Source organism: Lithobates pipiens, unplaced genomic scaffold, assembly GCF_037356315.1.
Source record: "Lithobates pipiens isolate NorthernLeopardFrog02 unplaced genomic scaffold, aLitPip1_a1.2 Scaffold_1, whole genome shotgun sequence".
In the NCBI taxonomy this organism is placed as follows: domain Eukaryota; kingdom Metazoa; phylum Chordata; class Amphibia; order Anura; family Ranidae; genus Lithobates; species Lithobates pipiens.
In genome coordinates this window covers 170,174,751-170,199,938 of record NW_027507685.1, presented here as the reverse complement: position 1 = coordinate 170,199,938, position 25,188 = coordinate 170,174,751, and the positions used below count along the sequence as shown (strand labels likewise).

Sequence of the window (25,188 nt, the reverse complement as noted above, 5' to 3'; positions counted from 1 at the left end):
TTGACCTTTTCTATTTTTCCTGATGACCACTGTCACTAGGACCGAAGGCAATGGAAAATTCAAAATTTTCAGTTGTCATCCAAACAGAAAAAAGGAGGAACCTTCCAATCGACACACTTCTTCCAAGGGGATTTCCCTCAAGTTGGTCCTATCTACAGGATAGGAAGGGAAGAGAAATGAACGGGACAGGGATGGAAAAGAAAATGGAAAATAGGACCAAATACTTACATAATTTTCCTTTCCTGGCACCAATCCTTGGCAGCATACATGTGATAAGTTGCCATGTTGGCGCCAGGAAATGGAAAACTGTAGCAAATACTAACTGCATACTACCACATGTATGCTGCCATGCTGGTGTCAGGAAAATAGGTTTTTACAATTCCCTACTCTATCTCTAGCTAAAATGTAAAAAGTTTTAGATATAATTTAACCACTCGCACACCAATATACGTCGGCACAATGGCATCGGTGGGCAAATTGGCGTACCTGTACGTCCCCTTTAATCAGCGGGGCTAGCACGCACCCGCTGCGTACAGCGTGACCATGCCCGCGGGACCAGTGGACTCAATGTCCGCCGGTCTCCCAGCAATCATGTCATGGAGCCACAGAACGTGGAAGTGCCTATGTAAACAAGGCATTTCCCCATTATGCCTTGTGACAGGACAGGGATATACTGCTCCCTGTCATGTGAGTGGAAGTCCATCCCCCCACAGTTACAATCACTCCCTAGGGCACACTTAACCCCTTGCTCGCCCCCTAGTGTTTAACGCCTTCACTGCCAGTGTCATTTACACAGTGCATTTTTATAGCACTGATTGCTGTATAAATGACAATGGTCCCAAAATAGTGTCAAAAGTGTCCGATGTGTCCGCCATAATGTCGCAGTCACGATAAAAATCGCCTTTACTAATAAAAAAAAATTATAATAAAAATGCCATAAAACGATCCCCTATTTTATAGGCGCTATAACTTTTGTGCAAACCAATCAATATATGCTTATTGCGATTTTTTTTTACCAAAAATATGTAGAAGAATACATATCGGCCTAAACTGAGGAAAAAAAATTTTTTTTTTTATATATTTTTGGGGGTTATTTATTATAGCAAAAAGTAAAACATATTGCTTTTTTTTTCAAAATTGATGCTCTCTTTTTTGTTTATAGCGCAAAAAATAAAAAACGCAGAGGTGATCAAATACCACCACAAGAAAGCTCTATTTCTGGAAAAATAAGGACGCCACTTTTTTTTGGGTGCAACGTCGCATGACCGTGCGATTGTCAGTTAAAGCAACGCAGTGCGGAATCGTAAAAAAGTGCTCTGGTCAGGAAGGGGGTAAAATCTTCCGGGGGCTGAAGCAGTTAAGATTCCAGAAACCAAACCAATAGCTATCAGAAGAATTGGACAAAAAAAAAAAAAGCTGATCAAACCGAATGAATTTACACAGATCTATGGTGTCATGTAAAGGTCCATGTCCTCACCAGAAAGCAGCATCGGGTCCTTTTCTACAGACTTGCGCACGTGATCCGATTCTCCTGTCAACGAGCTTTCATCAATCTTCAGATCGTTTCCCTGGATCAGAACTCCATCTGTGGGCAGCAGGTCGCCTGGAACATCAGAGAATATTAAAAAATGAATGAAGTTCATTTTCTCCTGCAATATTAATGTTGTTCACAGCATTGAACCATCAGTACGTGTGAGTCAGTGCTGTGGGAGACCACGCAGAGCAGGATGTGTCAAGGAGCAAAACACCGCTTCTGATTTATTACAATTTCAAAGTTTTTAAAAGCGGAGATAAAAACTTTATTTTCCTCCGTTTGGAGAAATTAGAGTGCATGTATTACCAGCCGCTTTATCTGGAAAAACCACTGACGGTAAAAAAAAAAGTAAGCAGTAGCAGGAGACCTAACCACTGTTGTCTTTTTTTTTTTTTTTTTTTATCAATTAAGTATGCAAGAGAAAACAGGTCAATTAGTCTTGTTGATTTAGTTTGTTTGCACATTTATTGGTGTTAATAGTTTTGCAGCCACAAGTCTTCTAGCCATCATTTGATATTTGAATTTTTTCAGGTTCAGAATCACAAATCTTAAAGGGTAACTCCACTTTCGTGTGTGTGTGTGTGTGTGGGGGGGGGGGGGGGGGGTAGCAAATAAAGAAAAGAAAAATATAGCGCATATAATTTCGACACTAATCATATTGTACTTGAATGGTGTTAAAACACATGACCTTTCCTTTTCAATCTACAGCTGCTGTAATTTTCTGAGAATGCAATGCAATATGGCTACCTGGAGTTGTTCTATACATAGACTGTGTACTGCAGTGATGTATTTAGATTTTGTGTTGCCCTAAGCCTGACTAAATTCATGACCCCCTAATTTAAGTATGACCCACCCCTTTCCTGTCAAGGCCACATCCCTTCTTGTTTAATACCCGCCCTGTCATCTGTCGGCCTAGGCCAGTGATGGCGAACCTTGGCACCCCAGATGTTTTGGAACTACATTTCCCATGATGCTCATGCACTCTGCAGTATAGGTGAGCATCATGGGAAATGTAGTTCCAAAACATCTGGGGTGCCAAGGTTCGCCATCACTGGCCTAGGCCAAGATACTGTGTACTGACCACTCCCCAGAAACATGATTTCCTGCTTGTGTGATTGGCTCATCAATTTTCCCAGAAGTCTGCACCAAGATACAAGTCAGATTTCAGGAATACCCTGCAACAAAAATGTCATTTTTGGAGAGATACTTTCAATAGGAACATGTCTAAGGCCGGGTTCACACTATACTACGCGACAGTAGTACGGATTTCATCCCACTTTGCTCTTTGACATCAGTCCTACATTGGTCCTACATTGGTTCTACTTCCATCCGACTTTCATGAACAGGATACTACTTTGATCTGACTTTTCAGATAGTACGACTTGTCCTTTGACCAATCAAAACTAACACACACTGGGAGGGGCTACAGCAGGGGGCAGGAAATAACACAATGTCGGATGCCCAAGTCGGATGGTTAGGACAAGGATCCGACTTTGATCCTACTTCAATGATAGTCAATGGGCTGAAGTAGGATCAAAGTCAGACCAAAGTAGTGCAGGGAGCATTTTCAAAGTCAGACCGACTTGAGTCGGACCAGTCAAGACGGCTCCCATAAGGAAACATTGATTTGCGACATTAGCTTCCAATGTTGGACCGTTTGTCGTACCAGTATGAACCCGGCCTAAAGGGATTCAGGCCCAGCAGATTTCCTCATTAGTGCTCTGCAGCTGCACACCTGACAATTATGGAACTACTCCCATTTGACCCACTCAGTTCAGAGGCACAGACAAACACACAGGGATTTCTTCAGCATAACAAAAGGGAGGAATCTGCAACCAACGTTGTTATAATTCTTGCAATATACATAGATCACCCAGAGGAGAATGTTTTTTTTTCTCAACAAAAGTGGAGTTACTCTTTAAATGTCCTCGGCATCAAGCCATTCACCATAAACCTACACAGTCATAGCACTAAGTTTCTCAAATATAAACCTCTCACTTCAGTGTTCTGACCCCAGGGGGGAAAGTACATGTGTTACTGTGCTATCTAGTGCTTGGTACCATGTTCCTATAATACGTGCTTTGTAAGCCTAGCTACGAGGTCAGGCAAAGCGCCCTCCCTACTCCCTATCATTCCCCCATCCATCCCTGCGACAGTTTGACAAGTAGTTAGCGAGGAGACAACCTCTTCATCAAACCATACCACACAGACATCCATAGAAAACTCTTGTAAATAGTGGATGCATGGCTTTACGGTGCCACATCATTTTCAAGAGCACAGTTGTAAGGTAAACCAGATTCCCAGCACCAGAAGACCACTGCGGGCTTATGCTCATATTTGTGCACATGTGCATTGCTCACATGCTGATACTTCTAGGTTTTAGAGCTGGGCTTAGCCCTTCCTTCTCTGAGCTGGCCGCTCAGCTGTCAGCTAATTGCCAGCTCCTATCTCTCCACAGTTACTCAGCTGTTGATGATATCCTGCTCGTCAGTCTTGCCTACTTAAACCGTCCAGTCCAGAGGTTCTCTGCCTTCGCCTTGATCAACATCACAGAAATTATCTCCTGTGATCCTGTTCAAAACTTGCTTTGCTGACATCCCTTCTGCCTCCAGATCCTGCTTGCTGTTCCACTACATTCTACATTCCTGACTTCTGGCTTGGCTGACTATCCGTTCCGGTTACTGAACTTTGGCTATGTTTTGACTACATTTGTTCTTTTTACTTTTATTATTAAACAAGTGTGATTTAACTGTACTTCGGTCTCAGTCTGATTTCATGGTTTCTGACACTAGGCAAAGAGGCAATAGATGTATGAGCTCCAATCCCAGTTGACGCCTTCTGAGGGGAAACACTTTGGGTGGAGACAGCAGTAACATAAGCGCGCACGGACCATTAAATGACTTCCTTATAAGTAGATACCATAAGGGTAGGAAAGAACTTGATATAGCATTTACTGTTTAAAACATTAACTTTTAATAAAATAACTATAAAACTGACATTTACAGATGCACTATGTCAAATAATTTCCTACCCTTATGGTATCTACTTATGAGGAACACCATTTAAGAGATTGGGAGCCTTTATACAGAAAGAGAAATGTCAGATTGCTGGACATATACCCCTAAGGAGAAGGTGCCATTGGACTGTGGGTCTCCTTGGGAGGTGAGTGCATTGGGTAAACGGTGGAGGGCACTATGGAGTGCACAGTCTTAATTATCATTTGGATTGTCACTATTGAATACCTAGACACTTGCACTAAGAAGAAGAAGAAGAGAGCACTTATTGATTGGAATTGATGGATCACCATATCAAACTCATCACCTGTATCAACTGCTATTCATTTATGTACTTATGTCTATATATTTTGTATAGCTTACCATGATCTTTATGGGATATTGTAGAGTGGTTATTGGTAATTTAATGGTAATGTATTTTATTGACTATTTGGAACCCAACAGGGAGTAATATTTTTGTTATCTTGTTACTAACCTTGGCCTGCTTCCTGAACTTGCTCTGCCTGCTGACTCGATCCCATGTTACCCGGCTGCCGCTGGTCGCTGTCTGTATACCGCCTCTGCTACCATCTTCCACTTTGGAACCCAGCTGCTTCAGTATCCTGTTCTTAGGACTGCAGCCCCCAGCTTCATCCACCTAAGAGCGGACTTCACCAGCCAGCTACTCAGGCACTCGTGCCTTCACACTCTCTGTCTCCACCTTCAGGAGTGTTGGGCAGGAGGTGCAAAAGAGGCCTCTACGACATTCTAGTCGTCACCAGGTACGTGAGAATGATGGTCCTTTTTTTCATGGTGATGGACAGAGACCATTTCTGTCTGTTACCTTGAAGAAGAAGGTCACCATGCTCTCGAAATGCTGATGTAACATTTTTACTCATATGGAACCTCAGTAAATCGACTTCTTCGTGTGCTGTTTGTTGTAGTGTATTGTGGGTATAATTTTATGTGCATATGTGTGTGTGTATATATATATATATATATATATATATATATATATATTATATATATATATATATATATATATATATATATATATATATATATATATATACACAGTGTATATCATACATACATTCTTATTATATATACATTCTTGTATGTTACGGGCTGACATATTAACCAGGCCAGGGTCTGACCAGGCCTGCTAAATATTTACACAACAAAAGGATAGCTAATGACTCTTTGGAGGTGATTTGCAAATTTCCAAAATGATTGGCAGGGGATTGTCTGTTGACAGACTGTTGTCCTAAAATCTTACCGTTAGTACGCTCCTTTTGACAATTGTTGTCCAACTTTCGGACAACAAATGTTGGATGGCAGGCAAGTACATTTTCGGCGGACAACGGTTTGACTTCAGATTTTCGTATGGTCAGTACACAAATCTGTCACACAAAAGTCGAAAGTACAAACAAGCATGCTCGGAATCAATGCTCACCAAACACAAAATTAGCAGAAGGGGCCCAAAGGGTGGCACTCAAGAGCTGAAATTCTTTGCAGTACGTCACAATGTTCATGTTTGTGGCACGACAATTATGTAACGTTTGTATGCAAGACACAATCCTGGCACACGCCCTTTTGACAAAGATCAGACGCTGAGTTGGCCAACAATTAAAATGTAGTTTGCCCATAAACAAAACAAGGAGTATTTAATTATGATAACTGAACATCAAAAGAGGTCTTAGGTATTTATGGCGTACTTGTTTATGGTAAATAGCATTCTTCAAAGGGTAACTTGTTTATGTAATTAATAGTAAAAGAATGCAATTTAGGAAATATCCGGACAACTTGGATTAGAATTTATAACTGCAGCTGTCCGAGGCCAAGAGGCATTACCCAGAAGATGAAAGGGGCTACTTAAACTGACCAATCACATTGCTTTATATTTTACTGAATGAGAAAAACGTGTATATTAGGGTAGGTTCTTTATGACAGGAGAAATATAGTTCTCTAAAGGTGTCTGATTGTTGCATGAATATTCTAAATATCTTGCCATTTAACCTGCCTGTTCCTCTGTCACCTGCTCTGATGTCCAATAAAAGTATGTCTTTGGGAAAGAACCGTTGAAGTCGTTGCTGTGGAGATCCATGTAAGAGTCTAGGGCTTACTATGCATGCACCAATGGCATGTTGCCGCAAGAGGAAATCTGTGCCAACTGAGCATGCTCCAAAGATGCCTTAGTGCGCCATCCCGCACCTGCGCAGAAGACCTGATGGAAAAGGGCACGAAAATGCTCAGGAGGCGCACAGGAAGTGACCTCAACCTGATGGAAAATGGTGGGAAAATGCCCAGGAGGTGCACAGGAAGTGAGTTCAACCTCATGGAAAAAGGCGGGAAAATACCCAGGAGGCGCACAGGAATTGACCTAAAACTTCCCTATATAAGCCCAGCCCAGACACTGCCAAATTGCTGGATTATCTTCAGTCCCCCCTTGTTTCTGTGCCAGTGTGTGATCTGTCTGAACTTGTTGTGACCTGGAAACATATTTGACTACTCTTGGTTGCTGCTTGCCATTGACCTCTGATTTTTACCTTGACCATTCTACTTTTTTGCTCCTTTTGTACACAGCTACCAGATTGGAACCAATCCTGGCTTGGATCTCAACCATTCTTCTTCTTATTAACCCTTTTATACTTCATTGCCAAACTTCACTTGACCTCAGCTCGGATCTAGGACTAAGGCTTGCAAGGTGCTCCGCACCCCTGGCACCCGTGCCACTCAGTGTCCACCAAGTCTCTGTCTCCATCTCCAGAGGCTTAAAGGACCAAAGGTGCAAGGGAGGCCTCCCCACTACTTCGGTCTCACATCAGGTACGTGGCCCCTGTGACAATTCGTTTTACAATGATAATTATTAGTCATCCCTCTATATATCACAACATATTGGTGCCTTGACCCGTATTTCCCTTCATAGTTGCATGATAACCGGCTCTTGTCTTGGCTCCAAGCACGTGCCCGAGACAAGTGGTGGCAATGGTAATGAAGAGAGAGGGGAGGATGTCAGGATCCCAACCACCTGAACTACTCCTGCCATCAACTGAAAAAAATATTGGAGCTGAAACAAGCAACAGTTATTAAGCAGCCATCTCCTTGCTAGCAACGTTGTCGGGCAGCCCTGTGGGGAGAGAGGGTGGCTTGTCTGACTTAGCTAACAAGCAAGCTGTCATTTATTGTTCACAGTCAATAAACACAGAAAGGTTCTAACCATAAAGTCAAGGCTGCGTGGCACATTGAAGGTATAACACCATCCACAGAAGTTGGGCTTGGAAGCATCCCTGAAACAGAGGTATAGAAATCCCCTGGTAGTATCATATAGAAAGTAATGAGAATAGAGTACTGAAGGAAAGGATAAGTCAAATGCCAGAAAAGGATTAAAAGAAAAGAATACAAGGATATATTGCAGAGATTTCAGTCTCATTGAGGAGCTGCCAGGGATATCTTTGGACCTGTGGACTTTTTGGACCTAAGAACCCCGCAGCACATTCACGTGTATGATTATGTTGTAGTTCGGCTGTATCCCTACCTGTGCCATTCTCTATGATTCTCTGGGCAACAAGTTAATGTATATTATTTAAGATATAACAGTATATGCATTAATATTTATGTTACAAGATGTTCCCATCTTACCATATTTGATTTGGGCGATGTCTCCCACAACGAGCTCAGCCACGGGGATCTGTATGACTTGTCCATTTCTGATGACAGAGAATCTTTGCTCTTGCTCAATGCGACTCTGCAGCCCGCGGAACTGCTTCTCCTTACTCCAGTCATTGAAGGCCGTCACCCACACCACACAAATGACAGACAACAAAATGGCGGCTCCCTCAATCCACCCAGCCTCTGCCTCCCCATCTTCGTGGCCTCCAGTCTGCACATTCCCACAGTCTAGAAGAGATAAGAAGAACATAAAATTTAACATTTCGTAATAAAGAATCTTCAAGCCTCCTTTTATCTGCCATACATAACAATTTACAGAAAAGTCATTGAAATATTAATCGGACTGGAACATAAAAACTGGTCCCTGGATTTCTGAAGCTGGAGGTACTACACAAAACTTCAACAAAAGTTTTCTTTTGGCTTTGGAAAGAGTATGGAAAGGTTTGTGATCTGTCTTGCTTCTAGGGAGATTTGCCCACACTTGCTGGACTGGACATTGAATTAAACACTTCCTGTTTTGGGGTGAGATATACATTGTTTGCTTTATTTAAGGTTGATTGCGTGTATGGCTTATCTGGTGAGGGTATATTTACCTTTTCTCCTCTTGGATATAGTTTGCAGGTGCATCAATTCTGATTGACGTTGCATCTAGATGTGCATTCCCAGCTTGTTTTTCATCCATTAAAGTTTGAACCAATGTGCTTTTGCCACCCCCCTCTTTGCAGGTGAGTGCAGCAGTATTAAGGTTTTTTGACCATCTCATGTGTTGTTGGTAACACGGCTATATGGCTAGTGAAGTGGAAACCCTGATATACTTCCTTCATTTATTCCCATTAGGTGTGTGTCTTTATTATAATCGACACCATATATGGTGACCAAGTCTCATATACGCTCCATATCAGTGAGGTGAAGTGTCCTTTCATTTCTTGGTCTCCCCTTAGCCTGAACACATCCAACTATATAGATAAAGGTGTGATCTTTCATATGTGGGTTGGATGGTTGGATATATATATATATATATATATATATATATATATATATATATATATATATATATGTGTAGCAGCGGGTTCCTGAAGAGCCTGCTCTATAGGTTTTTCTGAGTTGGTTGGGTGCCGTCTCCGGTTCGGGAGAGACTCATTGTACTTCTAGCATTCCAGGGGAGGACTCTTTAGAAGAACACCCCATGTGAGTTTGGTTTTCTTAACAAGAGCCTGGAAGGGTTGAAGTAACCGAGAGAATTGTGGATATCCCCAAGCTGGCTGAAAGATCCAGGTATCCTACAAGTATTCAACAGCTTAGTTTCCTACATGTTCTGCAACAACATCTGTGACAAAGACTTTGTTCCTGAATAAGCACCTTGTTGGCTGCTAGGCCTTGTGAGAGAGGGACTGTCCCTGAGTGTTCATCCTTTTTCTGAGCCTCTCCCATCCTCTGGAAGTCCCTAACCCAATCTGTCCAGCCATCTCCTACTCTGCTTGCTTTTAGACATTTCCTGAAAACCCTTCTCTTCAGAGAAGCCTATCTGGCCCACACCTAACAACTGCACTTTTACTTTCTCCATCAGATCATCCCCCACAGTTATTACCTTTTGTATCACTTGACCCTCCCTCCTAGATTGTAAGCTCTAATGAGCAGGGCCCTCTGATCCCTCCTGTATTGAATTGCATTATAATTGTACTGTTTGTCCTCATGTTTTAAATAATATTAATAATATATATGTTTTATCTTAACCACTTCAGCCCCGGAAAGAATTTGCCCCCATCCTGACCAGAGCACTTTTTGCGATTCGGCACTGCGTTGCTTTAACTGACAATTATACGATCATGCGATGATGCACCCAAACAAAATTGAAATCCTTTTTTTCCCACTAATAGAGGTATTTGATCTCCTCTGCGGTTTTTATTTTTTGCGCTATAAACAAAAAAAGAGGGACAATTATAAAAAAAAACAATATTTTTCTCTTTTTGCTATAATAAATATCCCCAAAAAATATATAATAAAACTAATTGCTTTCTCAGTTTAGGCCAATATGTATTCTTCTACATATTTTTGGTAAAAAAAAAATCGCAATAAGCGTATATTGATTGGTTTGCGCAAAAGTTATCCCGTTACAAAATAGGGCATAGTTTTATGGCATTTTTATTATCATTTTTTTTATTAGTAATGGCGACGATCTGTGATTTTTATCATGACTGCGACATCATGGCGGACACATCGGACACTTTTGACACTACTTCTATTACTAACTCCTAGTTGCAGGTATGAGTAGTAAAGAGAGATGGAGCTCAAAGAGTTGGAGGTAAGAGATTGAAAGGGGAGGTTAGTGTTCTGCAGAGTAGGAGCTTAGTCCTTCATCAGAAACTTAAGACCTATATGGAACTATAGATGTAGACTGTCCATAAACTAGCCTTCTCCTTTGGGGAAATGTCATGCGTTCTTTTCCCCCTAGTGGGTTACATCATGAAGCTGGAGCACTTTTATGAAAGAATATCCATATGTGGACAAAATGAACTGAACCTGACCAGTGTAAAGAACTCAGAACCATGCTGTAATGGATTGTTAAAGACCAGGCCTAATATGGACTCTTGAATTGAGCGTTACATAAGTTCAAGACATAGGTGGAGTGGGTCTCTTTAATCTAATAGTGTATGTGTAGCACTTAACCCCGAAGGAACTGCTGTTTTTTTTTTTTTTGCTTACCGTTATGTCCGTTATAAAAGAAAAAAGACCAAAAATTCTGTAAAAAAAAGAATTTTTCTTCGTTTCTGTTATACAATTTTGCAGATTAGTAATTTTTCTTCATAAATTTTGGCCAAAATTTATACTACTACATATCTTTGGTAAAAATAAGTCCACAAGCTATGGTGCCAATATCTGAAAATTGATCACACCTGAAGTACTGACGGCCTATCTCATTTCTTGAGACCCTAACATGAAAAGTACAAATACCCCCCAAATGACCCTTTTTTGGAAAGAAGACATTCCAATGTATTTAGTAAGAGGCATGGTGAATTTTTTGAAGTTGTCATTTTTTCCCACAATTCTTTGCAAAATCAAGATTTTTGTTTTTCCTTTTTTTTTTTCACAAAATTGTCATATTTGCAGGTTATTTCTCACACACATCATATGTATACCACAAATTACACCCCAAAACACATTCTGCTATTACTCCCGAGTATGGCGATACCACATGTGTGAGCTTTTTACACAGCCTGGTCACATACAGAGGCCCAACATGCAGGGAGCACCAATTCTGACAATTCTCTCCTACATGTAAAAATCATCATTTATTTGCTAGAAAATTACATAGAACCCTAAAACATTATATATGTTTTTTTAGCAAAGATCCTAAAGAATACAATGGTGGTTGTTGCAACTTTTTATCTCGCACGGTATTTGTGCAGCAATTTTTCAAACGCGTTTTTTTTTGGAAAAGAAACAGTTTTGTGCTTAAAAAAAACAAAACAGTAAAGTTAGCCCAATGTTTTTGCATAATGTGAAAGATGAACTTACGCTGAGTAAATAGATACCTAACATGTCACCCTTCAAAATTGCACACGCTCGTGGAATGGTGCCAAACTTCGCTACTTAAAAATCCCCATAGGTGACGCTAATTTTTTTTTACTGGTTACATGTTTTGAGTTACAGAGGAGGTCTAGGTCACAGTGATACCTCACATGTGTGGTTTGAACATCATTTTCATATATGGGCGGGACTTATGCATGTGTTCCCTTCTGCATGCGAGCACATGGGGACAGGGGCGCTTTAATTTTTTTTTTTTATTGTTCATTTTACTTTATTTATTTTAGTTTGACTTTTTTTCCCAAAAAATAAATGTTTTGATCACTTTTATTCCTATTACAAGGAATTTAAACAGGAATGTAAACATCCCTTGTAATAGGAATATGGCATGACAGGTCCTCTTTACAGTGAGATATGGGGTCAATAAGACCCCACATCTCACCTCTAGGCTGGGAAGCCTGAAATAAAAAAAATAAAAAAATAAAAAAATATTCTGGCTTTGATCGTATTGGCGAGTCGGTAGAAGGACCGGAGGGCGGCGGGAGGGGGGTCGTCCCCTCTCGCCTCCTGTAAGAATGATCAAGCAGCGTAACAGCTGCTATGATTGTTCTTATGGTGTAGGGAAGCGGCTGAAAAAGATGATCTCTGAATGATGCCTGTAGCTATACCCATCATTCAGATATCCCCGCACAAAGTCAAGGACGTCATATGACGGCCAGCGGGCGGGAAGTGGTTAAAATGCATTTTTTATTTAACACAAAGTTGTCCATTTATACAATATTTCTAACACGTAGCATGTACATACCAAAAATGACATCCCAAAATAGATTCTCCTACTCCTCCTGACTACGGCGATACCACATGTGTGAGACTTCCACAGCCTGGAAACATACAGAGGCTGAGTACAGCCAAGGATGGGCGAGCATGGCTGGGTATGACGGAGTATTGCAGGGTATCACCGAGTATGGCTGGGTATTGCAGGGTATCAGAGTATGGCTGAGCATGGCCGAGTATGGCTGGGTATTGCAGAGTATCACTGGGTATGGCTGGGTATTGCAGGGTATCACCGAGTATGGCTGGGTATTGCAGGGTATCACCGAGTATGGCTGGGTATCACCGAGTATGGCAATTTATGGCAGAGTATTGGCAGGGTATTGCAGGCTATTGCAGAGTATTGCTGGGTATTGCAGATTATTGCTGGGTATTGCAGAGTATTGGCAGGGCATTGCTGGGTATTGCAGAGTATTGGCAGGGCATTGCTGGGTATTGCAGAGTATTGGCAGGACATTGCAGAGTATTGGCAGGGCATTGCTGGGTATTGCAGAGTATTGGCAGGACATTGCAGAGTATTGGCAGGGCATTACTGGGTATTGCAGGGTATTGGCAGGGCATCGCAGAGTATTGGCAGGGCATTGCTGGGTATTGCAGAGTATTGGCAGGGCATTGTAGAGTATTGGCAGGGCATTGCAGAGTATTGGCAGGGCATTGCAGAGTATTGGCAGGGCATTGCAGAGTATTGGCAGGGTATTGCAGAGTATTGGCAGGGCATTGCTGGGTATTGCAGAGTATTGGCAGGGCATTGCTAGGTATTGCAGAGTATTGGCAGGGCATTGCTGGGTATTGCAGAGTATTGGCAGGGAATTGAGGGGTTAATTGTCGGTGAGCAGCGCTGTGGGCACTGCAGATCCAGCCCACAGCGCTGCTGACACCGATCTCTCCCCTCCACTGTACTGATCGGTACAGAGAGGGGAGGGAGGAACCGGCATCATAACAGGTTTGTTTACAAGTGATCGCTCTGTTATTTGACGCGATGAGCGGCCGTTTACCGTGATCCGTAATGCTCTGGAGTGCGTGCCCCGGGGGCGCGCGAGAGCGGAATTTTGGGAGGACATCATATGACGGCCTCCCAGAGTTAAGCAACCGCTCTGTAGCCATAATTCGGCTATGGGCCGGTTGTTAAGTGGTTAAAGAATGTAGAATGTTAGCTCCGACACTTAGTTCTTTTTAAAAAGATTTATTTGAAAAAAACATGAAGTTTTGCAATAGAGGGATAGAGGGTTAAGGGGAGTTCAGGTACCTTGTAATTGCGGGTTAGAGGTATTTCTTTGATCCAGAGGACAAACAGCTTCCACAGGCTGGATCTAGCAACCACCAGATAGGCCTCTCTCACTGATCTAGCAGCCGGAGAAATGCTCAAACAAAGTCTCTGCCACAGACATGTCAGTATAACGGAATCGTTGTGCAATCCTCTGCCACAGGAAAGCACAACCAGCAACTTGTTGAGAAATTAAAGAGTTGTCACACAGTACCAGTTTCCTTCAGCCGATCCAGCGATACTGTGTGGTAGGTGACCTGGGATGCATCCTCTAACTGAGTCTCCAGGCTCTTCCAGAGATACCAGCCTTGTTGCTCGGTCCTCTCCTGAAAAAGTCCTCCCCTGGATCCTCCAGTCGCTTGGCTTCTCCCCGCAGGCAAGACAGCACAGGACCACCCCTGGATCGGTAGGCCCCAAGACTTTACGGCCAGGAGGGCCATGAGGTCGGGATAACGAACCCTGAAAAGAGACCCTTCAAAATGGCGTCAGTACCTTAAGTACCTTTAACCAGAATGCACAGCAGGAGAACCACTCCCACCGGGCTGTTTATGAGTAAAAGGGGTACTCAATGCATTCAGCCTTTTGCATTTCTAACACTGCGAACCCACAGCCAAGTACCGCAAGACCCTAGTGTTAGTTGGGCTGGGTATTTAACGGAACAGCCAACCTGACCTATAACCAGAGGCCCTTCTACAACTCAGTTGTGACCGAAGAGTGATAGCCCGCCCCATGGTAAAGCCTTCTTGGCCATGGAGTGTGAGCCTGAGCATTGAAATCAGGTTTACAAACCCCCCTGCTGTAATTCTTCACTGTAGGCCCCTATATACACCTACACATGTGTTTTATTAATGTCGTATGATGACAGAATTTGGGTTTGTAGGTCAAGAACAAAAGTAATTTACAACATACGCTGTTACGGGAAAAATCTGTGTTTTGCTGAGCTTGCAGTTAGCACAACTCAACTCAATGTTTCTTGTCATTTAGTTATAGGGCATCTGCAAATATACAAATGTACTCATCAACATCCAATGACCCTGATGAAGGTGTACTTCACTTAAGAGTACCTGACATGTACACAACTAATTAAGTCATGCTTTAAATTAACCGCTTACCATCCTTAAACCATTTTGAAACGTCTTGGACTTCACTTGGTTAAATCAAGCTGATGGCTACAATTGTAAGAATGGGCTTGGTGGCATTTTGTTCAGCCAGGGGTTGGCTGTTCAGTTAAAGTGATCAAATTGAGAAGGGCCATTGAGGTTTTTTTTTTTTCTTATCACTGGAGAACAGTTCCACCCCAGCCACCTGAAACACAGTGCTACGCGGGCTACCTGCAACACAGTGCCACCCCTGTCTGCCACCTGCAACACAGTGCCACTCCAGCTACCTGCAGCAAAGCGTAACCCAGCCCACCTGGAGCCAGAGCCACCCCAGCCACCTTCAGCATAGTGCCACCCCAGCCACCTGCAGCACAGTTCACCCCACCCCCCTGTAGCACAGTGCCATGCCAGCCACCTGCAACACAGTGCCACTCTATCCACCACACCATGAGTACAGTGCCCCCCCCCCCTCCAGCTACTGGTGGCAGAGTGCTACCGAAGCAGCTTGCAACACAGTGCCACCCCATCTCCCTGTAGCACAGTGCCATGCTAGCCACCTGCAGCACAGTTCCAACCTATCCACCATCAGCACAGTGCCACCCAAGAAATTGGATGAAATGGTTTAGCACTAGAAAGCTCTTAAAAATGCCACTCCAACTATCTGCTGCACAGTGCCAACCCAACCATCTGCAGCACAGCGCCACTCCCACCATCTGCAGCACAGCGCCACTCCCACCATCTGCAGCACAGCGCCACTCCAACCATCTGCAGCACAGCGCCACTCCAATCATCTGCAGCACAATGTCAACCCAACCATCTGCAGCACAGCACCACTCAAACCATCTGCAGCACAGCGCCACTCAAACCATCTGCAGCACAGCGCCACTCAAACCATCTGCAGCACAGCGCCACTCAACCCATCTGCAGCACAATTTCAACCCAACCATCTGCAGCACAACCCAACCATCTGCAGCACAACCCAACCATCTGCAGCACAACCCAACCATCTGCAGCACAGTACCACCCCAACCATCTGCAGCACAGTGCCACCCACAACACAGTGCCACCTAAGTCACCTGCAACACAGTGCTACCCGCAATACAGTGCCACCCCAGCTACCTGCAGCACAGTGCACCCCATTCCCCTGTAGCACAGTGCTACCCTATCCATCATCTGCACAGTGCCACCAAAGCTACTTGTAGCAGAGTTCCATCCAAACAACTTGCAACACAGTGCCAGTCCGTCCCACTGCAGCACTGTGCCATCCAAGTCAAATGCAACACACTGCCACCCCATCCACCTGCAGCACAGTACCATCCTAGCCACCAGAAACAGTGCTACCCAAGAAACCTGCAACACAATGCTAGCCCACCCCCCTGCAGCACAGTGCCACGCCAGCCTAATGCATCACAGTGATACCCTATTCACCTGCAGCACACACACTTTGATGGACATCTCCATCTAGTATTCAACCTGCCCTATATTTTTTTTTAACCCTGAGGTATTTCAGAAAAAAATATAACACATTTTGGTCACTAGATTTGACAATCATAAAAAGTCATAGTATTAAAAAAATTAGGAAAATTCACACAGTCTGGATGAATGCTTGTGACATTCGTCCAACAAACGGTTTATAAATAAACACTTTGTATGGTTTATCCCCAAATTTCTTGTTCAGTCTGTTCTGTTACTTTTTTTTTTTTTTTTTTTTAGGTATTCCAATATGGTTAGAATCTGTACAAAAAAAAATTAAAAATATCCAAGATCTAATGTTTCTAAGGTTTAGAGGTTTCCCAATTCCTGGTCTTCAGAGGCTGTGGTGGTGTATTCACCGTTTCCCTTAAAGGCACTTATGGGGCCCAGGATACACCACCACTGCCTCTGAAGACCAGGAATTGGGAAACTACTATCATATAATAATAGCCAATATATTTAACCACATAAGGACCGCCCGCCGCAGTTGTACGTCGGCTCTTTGAAGTGAAATACAATTGTTATGGCAACAGATAGCTGCCATAGCCCCGGTTTCCTCTTCAACAGCGGGTGGTCCGCTTTCAGATAAAAGTGATCTCTGTGGTGGATTTGCCGCAAGATCACTTTTATCGGGGGCAGGAGAGGGCCCCCTTTCCCACTGCTCTCTGGACGTCTCCGCTGCTTATCGGAGCTGTCGGTAGTGGTCGAGATGATCGCGTCCGCTCCCCTTAATGCCTGGATGCCGAATGAGGGAAAGATGTTAAAGGGGAAATTTTTTTTTGCAAAAAATAAAAAATTACATTTTAGTGAGGATGTAAAATCTGAGGTATTTTTGACCCCCATATCTCACTTTGTAATAGAAAAAAAGCATGACAGGACCTCTTAAAAGGGATGTTTACATTCCTTGTAATTGGAATAAAAGTGACCCAAAATATATATTTTTTAACCACTTAAGGACCGCCGCATGCCAATGTACGTCATCAGAATGGCATGTACAGGCACAAGCACGCACATGTACGTGCTTGCCTTCCAGCGGGTGGGGGGTCCGATCGGACCCCCTCCCGCTGGATGCGGCGGTCCGTTTCGCTTCAGGAGCGATCCGGGATGAGGGGATGGCCATTGGTTTCTGGCCACCCCCTCTCGATCGCTCCTGGCGAATGAGAAGCTTCCTCCCGCTGTGTATAGTAAACACAGGCAGGGAGGAAGTGATGTCATTTTCCTCGGGCGGTCTTTTTGACCGGACTACGAGGAGAACACTGAAAGTAAGTGCACTAAACACTACACTGACATGTAGGCACACATAGGCACACAAACCCCCCCCCCCCCCCATCACCCCCCGATCGGCCCCTGATCCCCCCCGCCCCCTCCCAGTCACAGTGTCACTGATTGCAGTGATCATTTATTTACTGATCACTGCATTCAGTGTCAGTTGTGACAGTAAAAAGTGTCAGGGCAGTTAGTGTTAGGTCCAGGGTAGCACCCTACCACCCCCCAATAAAGGTTTAACCCCCTGATTGCACCTAGAGTTACCCCCTTTTGCCAGTGTCACTAAGCAATTGTTTTTCTGATCGCTGCATTCGTGTCACTGGTGCCGCTAAGTAGCTAGTTATTTTTTTAGTTTCACCGCTAGGTTTTTATAGCGCTAGGTACCCCGATATACTACCCAATAATGGTTTTAACCCCCTGAATGCCCCTAGTTAACCCTTTCACCCCCTTTTTCCAGTATCACTAAGCGATCGTTTTTCTGATCGCTGCATTAGTGTCACTGATGCCGCTAGGTAGCCAGTTATTTTTTAAGGTTCACCGCCAGGTTTTTATAGCGCTAGGTACCCCGATATACTACCCAATAATGGTTTTAACCCCCTGATTGCCCCTAGTTAACCCTTTCACCCCCTTTTGCCAGTGTCACTAAGCGATCATTTTTCTGATCGCTGCATTAGTGTCACTAGTGTCACTAGGTAGCTAGTTATTTTTTTAGGTTCACCGCCAGGTTTTTATAGTGCTAGGTACCCCCATATACTACCCAATAATGGTTTTAACCCCCTGATTGCCCCTAGTTAACCCTTTCACCAGCGATCACAGTATAAGTGTCACTGGTGACGCTGGTTAGCCAGTTAGTTATTTAGGTTCCCCGTCAGGTTTTTATATAGCGCCATGGACCCCCATATACTACCTAATAAAAATTTAAACCCCCTGATTGCCCCTATTTAACCCTTTCACCAGTGATCACCGTATAAGTGTTACGGGTGACTCTGGTTAGTTAGTTTGCTTTTTTATAGCATCAGGGCACCCACCTTTTATTACCCAATAAAGGTTTAACCCCCTGATCACCCGGCGGGTGATATCAATTAGGTTTTAGGGTCAGGGTCTACGTCGTCCCAGGCAGCGCTAGGTTAGTGCCAGTACCGCTAACACCCACGCGCAAAGCATAAACCTCCTGTAGTGGTATAGAATCTGAACAGATCAATATCTGATCTGATCAGATCGATACTAGCGTCCCCAGCAGTTTAGGGTTCCAAAAAAACGCATTGTTAGCAGGATCAGCCCAGATACCTGCTAGCACCTGCGTTTTGCCCCTCCGCCCAGCCCACCTAAGTGCAATATCGATCGATCACCGTCACTTACAAAACACTAAACACATAACTGCAGCGTTCGCAGAGTCAAGCCTGATCCCTAACAGTTTTTTTTGGTAGCGTTTTATATTTAAATCCGGAAGGCAGTGCTTGGTTTTCGGGGTCCCAAAAAGTCCCCCACATGTGGTATCCCCGTACTCGGGAGAAGCAACAGAATTTATTTTGGGGTGTAATTTGACTTTTGCCCATAGCATGTGTGAGCAATATATTATTTAGTGACAACTTTGTGCAAAAAAAAAAAAAATTGTAATATTCCTGCAACTTGTGGCAAAATATAAAATATTTCATGGACTCAACATGCCTCTCAGTAAATAGCTTGGGGTATCTACTTTCCAAAATTGGGTCATTTGGGGGGGTTTTGTGTTATTTTGGCATTTTATGGCCTTCAAAACTGTGATAGGTAGTGAGGAGTGAAATCAAAAATTTGCACCCTTATGCCGCGTACACACGATCAAACAATCCGGTGGAAAAGTCCGGCAAACTCAAGTCCGCCAAACAATCCCCCCGTGTGTAGCCTCCGGCATACTTTTTTGACCCGAAAGTACGGCGGACTTAGAATGCCATGTTGCACTCCAATCTTCCCGCCGGACTCGCATTTCGGCGGACAATCCGGCCGTGTGTATGCCAGTCCGCCGTACTTTTGAAATGAGCGGACTTTTCCCGCCCGGAGAAAAGTCCGCTCATTTTGAGCGGGTCTCCAGGTAGGCAGGGCCCGCGAAGGAGACGTCGCTGGCCCCGCCGCCTGGTATGGACTAAAAGGGGAACCCCAACGTCGAAAAAAATCGGCGTGGGGGTCCCCCCCAAGTCCACAACAGACCCTTGTCCGAGAACGCTACCCGGCCGGCCAGGAAAGGGGGGGCGAGCGAGCACCCCCCCTCCTGAGCCGTACCAGGCCGCATGCCCTCAACATGAGGGGTGCCTTGGGGAAGGGGGGGCCACGCGGCCCCCCCACCCCAAAGCACCTTGTCCCCATGTTGATGAGGACAAGGGCCTCTTCCCAACAACCCTGGCCGTTGTTTGTCGGGGTCTGCGGGCGGGATCCGGGAATCTTATCGGAATCCGGGAGCCCCCTTTAATAAGGGGGCCCCTGGATACCGGCCCCCACCCTATGTGAATGAGTATGGGGTACAATGTACCCCTACCCATTCACCTGTAAAATAAAAGTACAAAAAAAACACAACACACGAGATAAAATACTTTATTGCACAGCTCCGGGGATCTTCCATCTTCGGGGGTCTTCTCGCCGGACTCCTCCGCTATCTTCTTGTAGCTCTTTTGCTAGCGGAGGAGTCCGGCTTTCTTCCTCGCCGCCGGCCTCTTCTTCCGACTTCGGGGGTCTTGTCCCCCTCTTCGGTTCTTCTGCCGGGCCACCGCGCCTTCTTCTAGCTCTTTTACAGGCGGTGGCCCGGTCTTCTGTCGCCGCCGCCGCCTTCCGTTCTTCTTCTTCTTCTTTTTCTCCTCCAGGAGATGTTGACTCGACGATCTCTCCGGCCGCAATGCCAGGGACGCGCTGCGCTTATATAGGGACAAGGGGCGGTGTCACATGGGTTTATGTCACATGGGTTGGTGTCACATGGTGACCCCGCCCCCTTACGATGTCACAGTCCCGGAGGATGCTGGGACTGTCGCCGTGTGACATCAACCCATGTGACCAACCCATGTGACATAAACCCATGTGACACCGCCCCTTGTCCCTATATAAGTGGCAGCGCAGCGCGTCCCTGGCATTGCGGCCGGAGAGATCGTTGAGTCAACATTTCCTGGAGAAGAAGAAGAAGAACGGAAGGCGGCGGCGGCGACAGAAGACTGGGCCACCGCCTGTAAAAGAGCTAGAAGAAGGCGCGGTGGCCCGGCAGAAGAACCAAAGAGGGGACAAGACCCCCGAAGTCGGAAGAAGAGGCCGGCGGCGAGGAAGAAAGCCGGACTCCTCCGCTAGCAAAAGAGCTACAAGAAGATAGCGGAGGAGTCCGGCGAGAAGACCCCCGGAGCTGTGCAATAAAGTATTTTATCTCGTGTGTTGTGTTTTTTTGTACTTTTATTTTACAGGTGAATGGGTAGGGGTACATTGTACCCCATACTCATTCACATAGGGTGGGGGGCTGGTATCCGGGGGCCCCCTTATTAAAGGGGGCTCCCGGATTCCGATAAGCCCCCTGCCCGCAGACCCCGACAACCAATGGCCAGGGTTGTCGGGAAGAGGCCCTTGTCCTCATCAACATGGGGACAAGGTGCTTTGGGATGAGGGGGCCGCGTGGCCCCCCCTTCCCCAAAGCACCCCCCATGTTGAGGGCACGCGGCCTGGTACGGCTCAGGAGGGGGGGGGGCGCTCGCTCGCCCCCCTTTCCTGGCCGGCCGGGTAGCGTGCTCGGACAAGGGTCTGTTGTGGACTTGGGGGGGACCCCCACGCCGTTTTTTTTCGGCGTTGGGGTTCCCCTTTAAGTCCATACCAGGCGGCCGGGCCAGCGACGTCTCCTTCGCGGGCCCCGCCTGCCTGGAGACGCGCTCGAAATGAGCGGACTTTCCTCTGCGTGTGTGGGCGAGTCCTATCATTTCAAAAGTAGGGCGGATAGTACGGCGGACTTAGTTCGCCGTATTAGTCTGCTCAAAAAGTGCCGTGTGTGGGCAAGTAGCCCGTTCGGAAAGTCCGACGGACAGTCTGGCGGGAAGTCCACCAGACTAAGTACGTCGGACATACCGCTACGTGTGTACGCGGCTTTAGAAATCCTGAAGGCAGTGATTGGTTTTCGGGGTGCCGTACGCGGCTAGACTCCCAAAAAGTCCCACATATGTGGTATACCCGTACTCAGGAGAAGCAGCAGAATATATTTTGGGGTGCAATTCCACATATAACTATGGCATGTGTGAGCAATATATCATTTAGTGACAACTTTTTGTAAACTTTTTTTTTGTGTCATTATTCAATCACTTGGGACAAAAAAACATTCAATGGGCTCAACATGCCCCTCAGCAATTTCCTTGGGGTGTCTACTTTCCAAAATGGGGTCATTTGGGGGGGGGGGGGTTTGTGTTATTTTGGCATTTTATGGCCTTCGAAACTGTGATAGGTAGTGAGGAGTGAAATCAAAAATTTGCACCCTTAGAAATCCTGAAGGCAGTGATTGGTTTTCGGGGTGCCGTACGTGGCTAGACTCCCAAAAAGTCCCACATATGTGGTACACCCGTACTCAGGAGAAGCAGCAGAATATATTTTGGGGTGCAATTCCACATATAACTATGGCATGTGTGAGCAATATATCATTTAGTGACAACTTTTTGTAAACTTTTTTTTTGTGTCATTATTCAATCACTTGGGACAAAAAAAAACATTCAATGGGCTCAACATGCCCCTCAGCAATTTCCTTGGGGTGTCTACTTTCCAAAATGGGGTCATTTGGGGGGGGTTGTACTGCCCTGCCATTTTAGCACCTCAAGAAATGAGATAGGCAGTCATAAATTAAAAGCTGTGTAAATTCCAGAAAATGTACTCTAGTTTGTAGACTCTATAACTTTTGCGCAAACCAATAAAAATACGCTTATTGACATTTTTTTTACTAAAGACATGTGGCTGAATAAATTTTGCCCTAAATGTATGACTAAAATTGAGTTTATTCATTTTTTCTTATAACAAAAAGTAGAAAATATATTTTTTTCTCAAAATTTTCGGTCTTTTTCCATTTATATTACAAAAAATAAAAATCGCAGAGGCAATCAAATACCATCAAAAGAAAGCTCTATTTGTGGGAAGAAAAGGACGCAAATTTCGTTTAGGTACAACATTGCATGACTGTGCAATTACCAGTTAAAGCAGTGCAGTGCGAAATTGTAAAAACACCTCTGGGCCTTAGGCTGAAAATTGGTCCGGGGCTGAAGTGGTTAAAGGACAGTGTCAAAATAAAAAAATAAAAAGTAAAGTAAATAAGAAAAAAAAAACTAATAAAAAAGTAACCTAAATGAGAAAAAAAACAAATAAAAAGTAAACCAAATAAGAAAATAAAAATAAAAATTGAAACCAGTATCCCCCCTATACTAGCGCCCTGTCCTGCAGAGCTCACGCAGAGAAGCGAACACATACATAAGTTGCGCCCGCATATGAAAACGGTGTTCAAATCCCACATGTGAGGTATCGCCATGATCATTAGAGCGAGAGCAATGATTCTAGCCTCTTCTGTAACTAAAAACTGGTAACCTGTATCTATTTTTAAATGTCGCTTATGCAGATTTTTAAGGGTCAAAGTTTGCCGCCATTCCACGAGCTGGTGCAATTTTGAAGCATGACATGTTGGGTATCAATTTACTCGGTGTAACATTATCTTTCACAATATAAAAAAGAAATTGGGCTAACTTTACCGCTGTCCTTTTTTTTTTTTAATTAAAAAAAGTGTATTTTTTCCCCCAAAAAAATTACGCTCGTAAGACCGCTGTGCCAATATGGTGCGATATAAAGTATTGCAATGACCGCCATTTTATTCTCTAGGGTGTCTGAAAAAAAAAAAAAAAAAAAAAAAAAAAAAAAAAAAAATATATATATATATATATATATATATATATATATATATATATATATATATATATATATATATATATATATATATATATATATATATATATATATATATATATATATATATATATATATATATATATATATATATATATATATATATATATATATATATATATAGTTTGGGGGTTGTAAGTAATTTTTTAGAAAAAATAAATAAATAAATTATTTTAACTTGTACACATGGAGTCTGAAAAATAGGCCCGGTCCTTAAGTAGTTACCGTAATGAAAAAAAAATTACTATAAAAATGATTAGACAAGAACATCACATCAGCGAGCAGTTTTGCATACTGATGTGATTTTTGGTCCTTTGTTTCTGCCTTTCCTATCGACATGAAAAGTCTGGTCAATGGTGGTCAGAACCCATGGGTGATGGGATAGCAACACATAAGGTAACAATGAATCCATTCACACATAGCCTCCTGGAGGGATCATGTTAGAAGATAATACAGGATGTTCTTTAGATGGGAATCATGGTACACACTTCAAGAACAGGCATAAATACTTAAAATGATGAGAGCAGCTTGAATCCTGAAAGCATGAAAAATTAAAAGAAGAATTGATTTAGAACAGAAGAAATCTGCTTTACCTCATTTAACCGGGAATTTTGCAGCCTGAATTCGGCTCTCTTTAAAGGGCCATCAAACTAAGACTAGCCGTGTACCACCATGGCCGGCCAGTGCACCTTCAGTTCAGAAGCTGCTGTGGACAGTAGAGCGTGTGGACAGTAGAGCGCGTGGACAGTAGAGCGCGTGGACAGTACAGTGTGTGGACAGTACAGTGTGTGGACAGTATAGTGTGTGGACAGTACAGTGTGTGGACAGTAGAGCATGTGGACAGTAGAGCATGTGGACAGTAGAGCGTGTGGACAGTATAGTGTGTTGACAGTAGAGCGTGTTGACAGTAGAGCGTGTGGACAGTAGAGTGTGTGGACAGGAGAGTCTGTGGACAGTAGAGCGTGTGGACAGTACAGTATGTGGACCATAGAGCGTGTGGACAATAGAGCATGTGGACAGTATAGTGTGTGAACAGTAGAACGTGTGGACAGTACAGTGTGTGGACAGTACAGTGTGTGGACAGTAGAGTGTGTGGACAGTAGAGTGTGTGGACAGTAGAGCGTGTGGACAGGAGAGTCCGTGGACAGTACAGTGTGTTGACAGTAGAGCGTGTGGACTTGTGCCCATCATATGCAGCCACCTGTGTCCATCATATGCAGCCACCTGTGCCGATCATATGCAGCCACCTGTGCCCATCATATGCAGCCACCTGTGCCCATCATATACAGCCACCTGTGCCCATCATATGCAGTAACTTGTGCCCGTCAAATGCAGCCACTTGTGCCAGTCATATGCAGCCATGCGTGCCCATCAAATGCAGCCACGTGTGCCCATCAAATGCAGCCATGTGTGCCCATCAAATGCAGCCACGTGTGGCAATCATATGCAGCCATTGTGCCCATCAAATGCAGCCACTTGTGCCCGTAAAATTCAGCCAATTGTGCCCATAAAATTCAGTCACTTGTGCCCGTAAAATGCAGCCACTTGTGCCCGTAAAATGCAGCCACTTGTGCCCATCAAATGCAGCCACTTGTGCCCATCAAA

At 44.2% G+C, this 25,188-nt stretch overlaps 1 protein-coding gene across 8 annotated transcripts in view; it reads right to left on the bottom strand.

Annotated features, from left to right (window-relative positions):
• ATP2B3 (ATPase plasma membrane Ca2+ transporting 3) overlaps window positions 1-25,188 on the bottom strand; it is a 435,183-nt gene that overhangs the window by 135,780 nt on the left and 274,215 nt on the right. For all 8 annotated transcript variants that reach the window (XM_077478862.1, XM_077478864.1, XM_077478865.1 and 5 more), the window contains exons 5-6: window positions 8,170-8,427; window positions 1,478-1,603 (exon numbers count right to left, since the gene is read on the bottom strand). In XM_077478862.1, coding sequence (XP_077334988.1) covers window positions 1,478-1,603; window positions 8,170-8,427 — 384 coding nt within the window. The remainder of the gene's footprint in view (window positions 1-1,477; window positions 1,604-8,169; window positions 8,428-25,188) is intronic.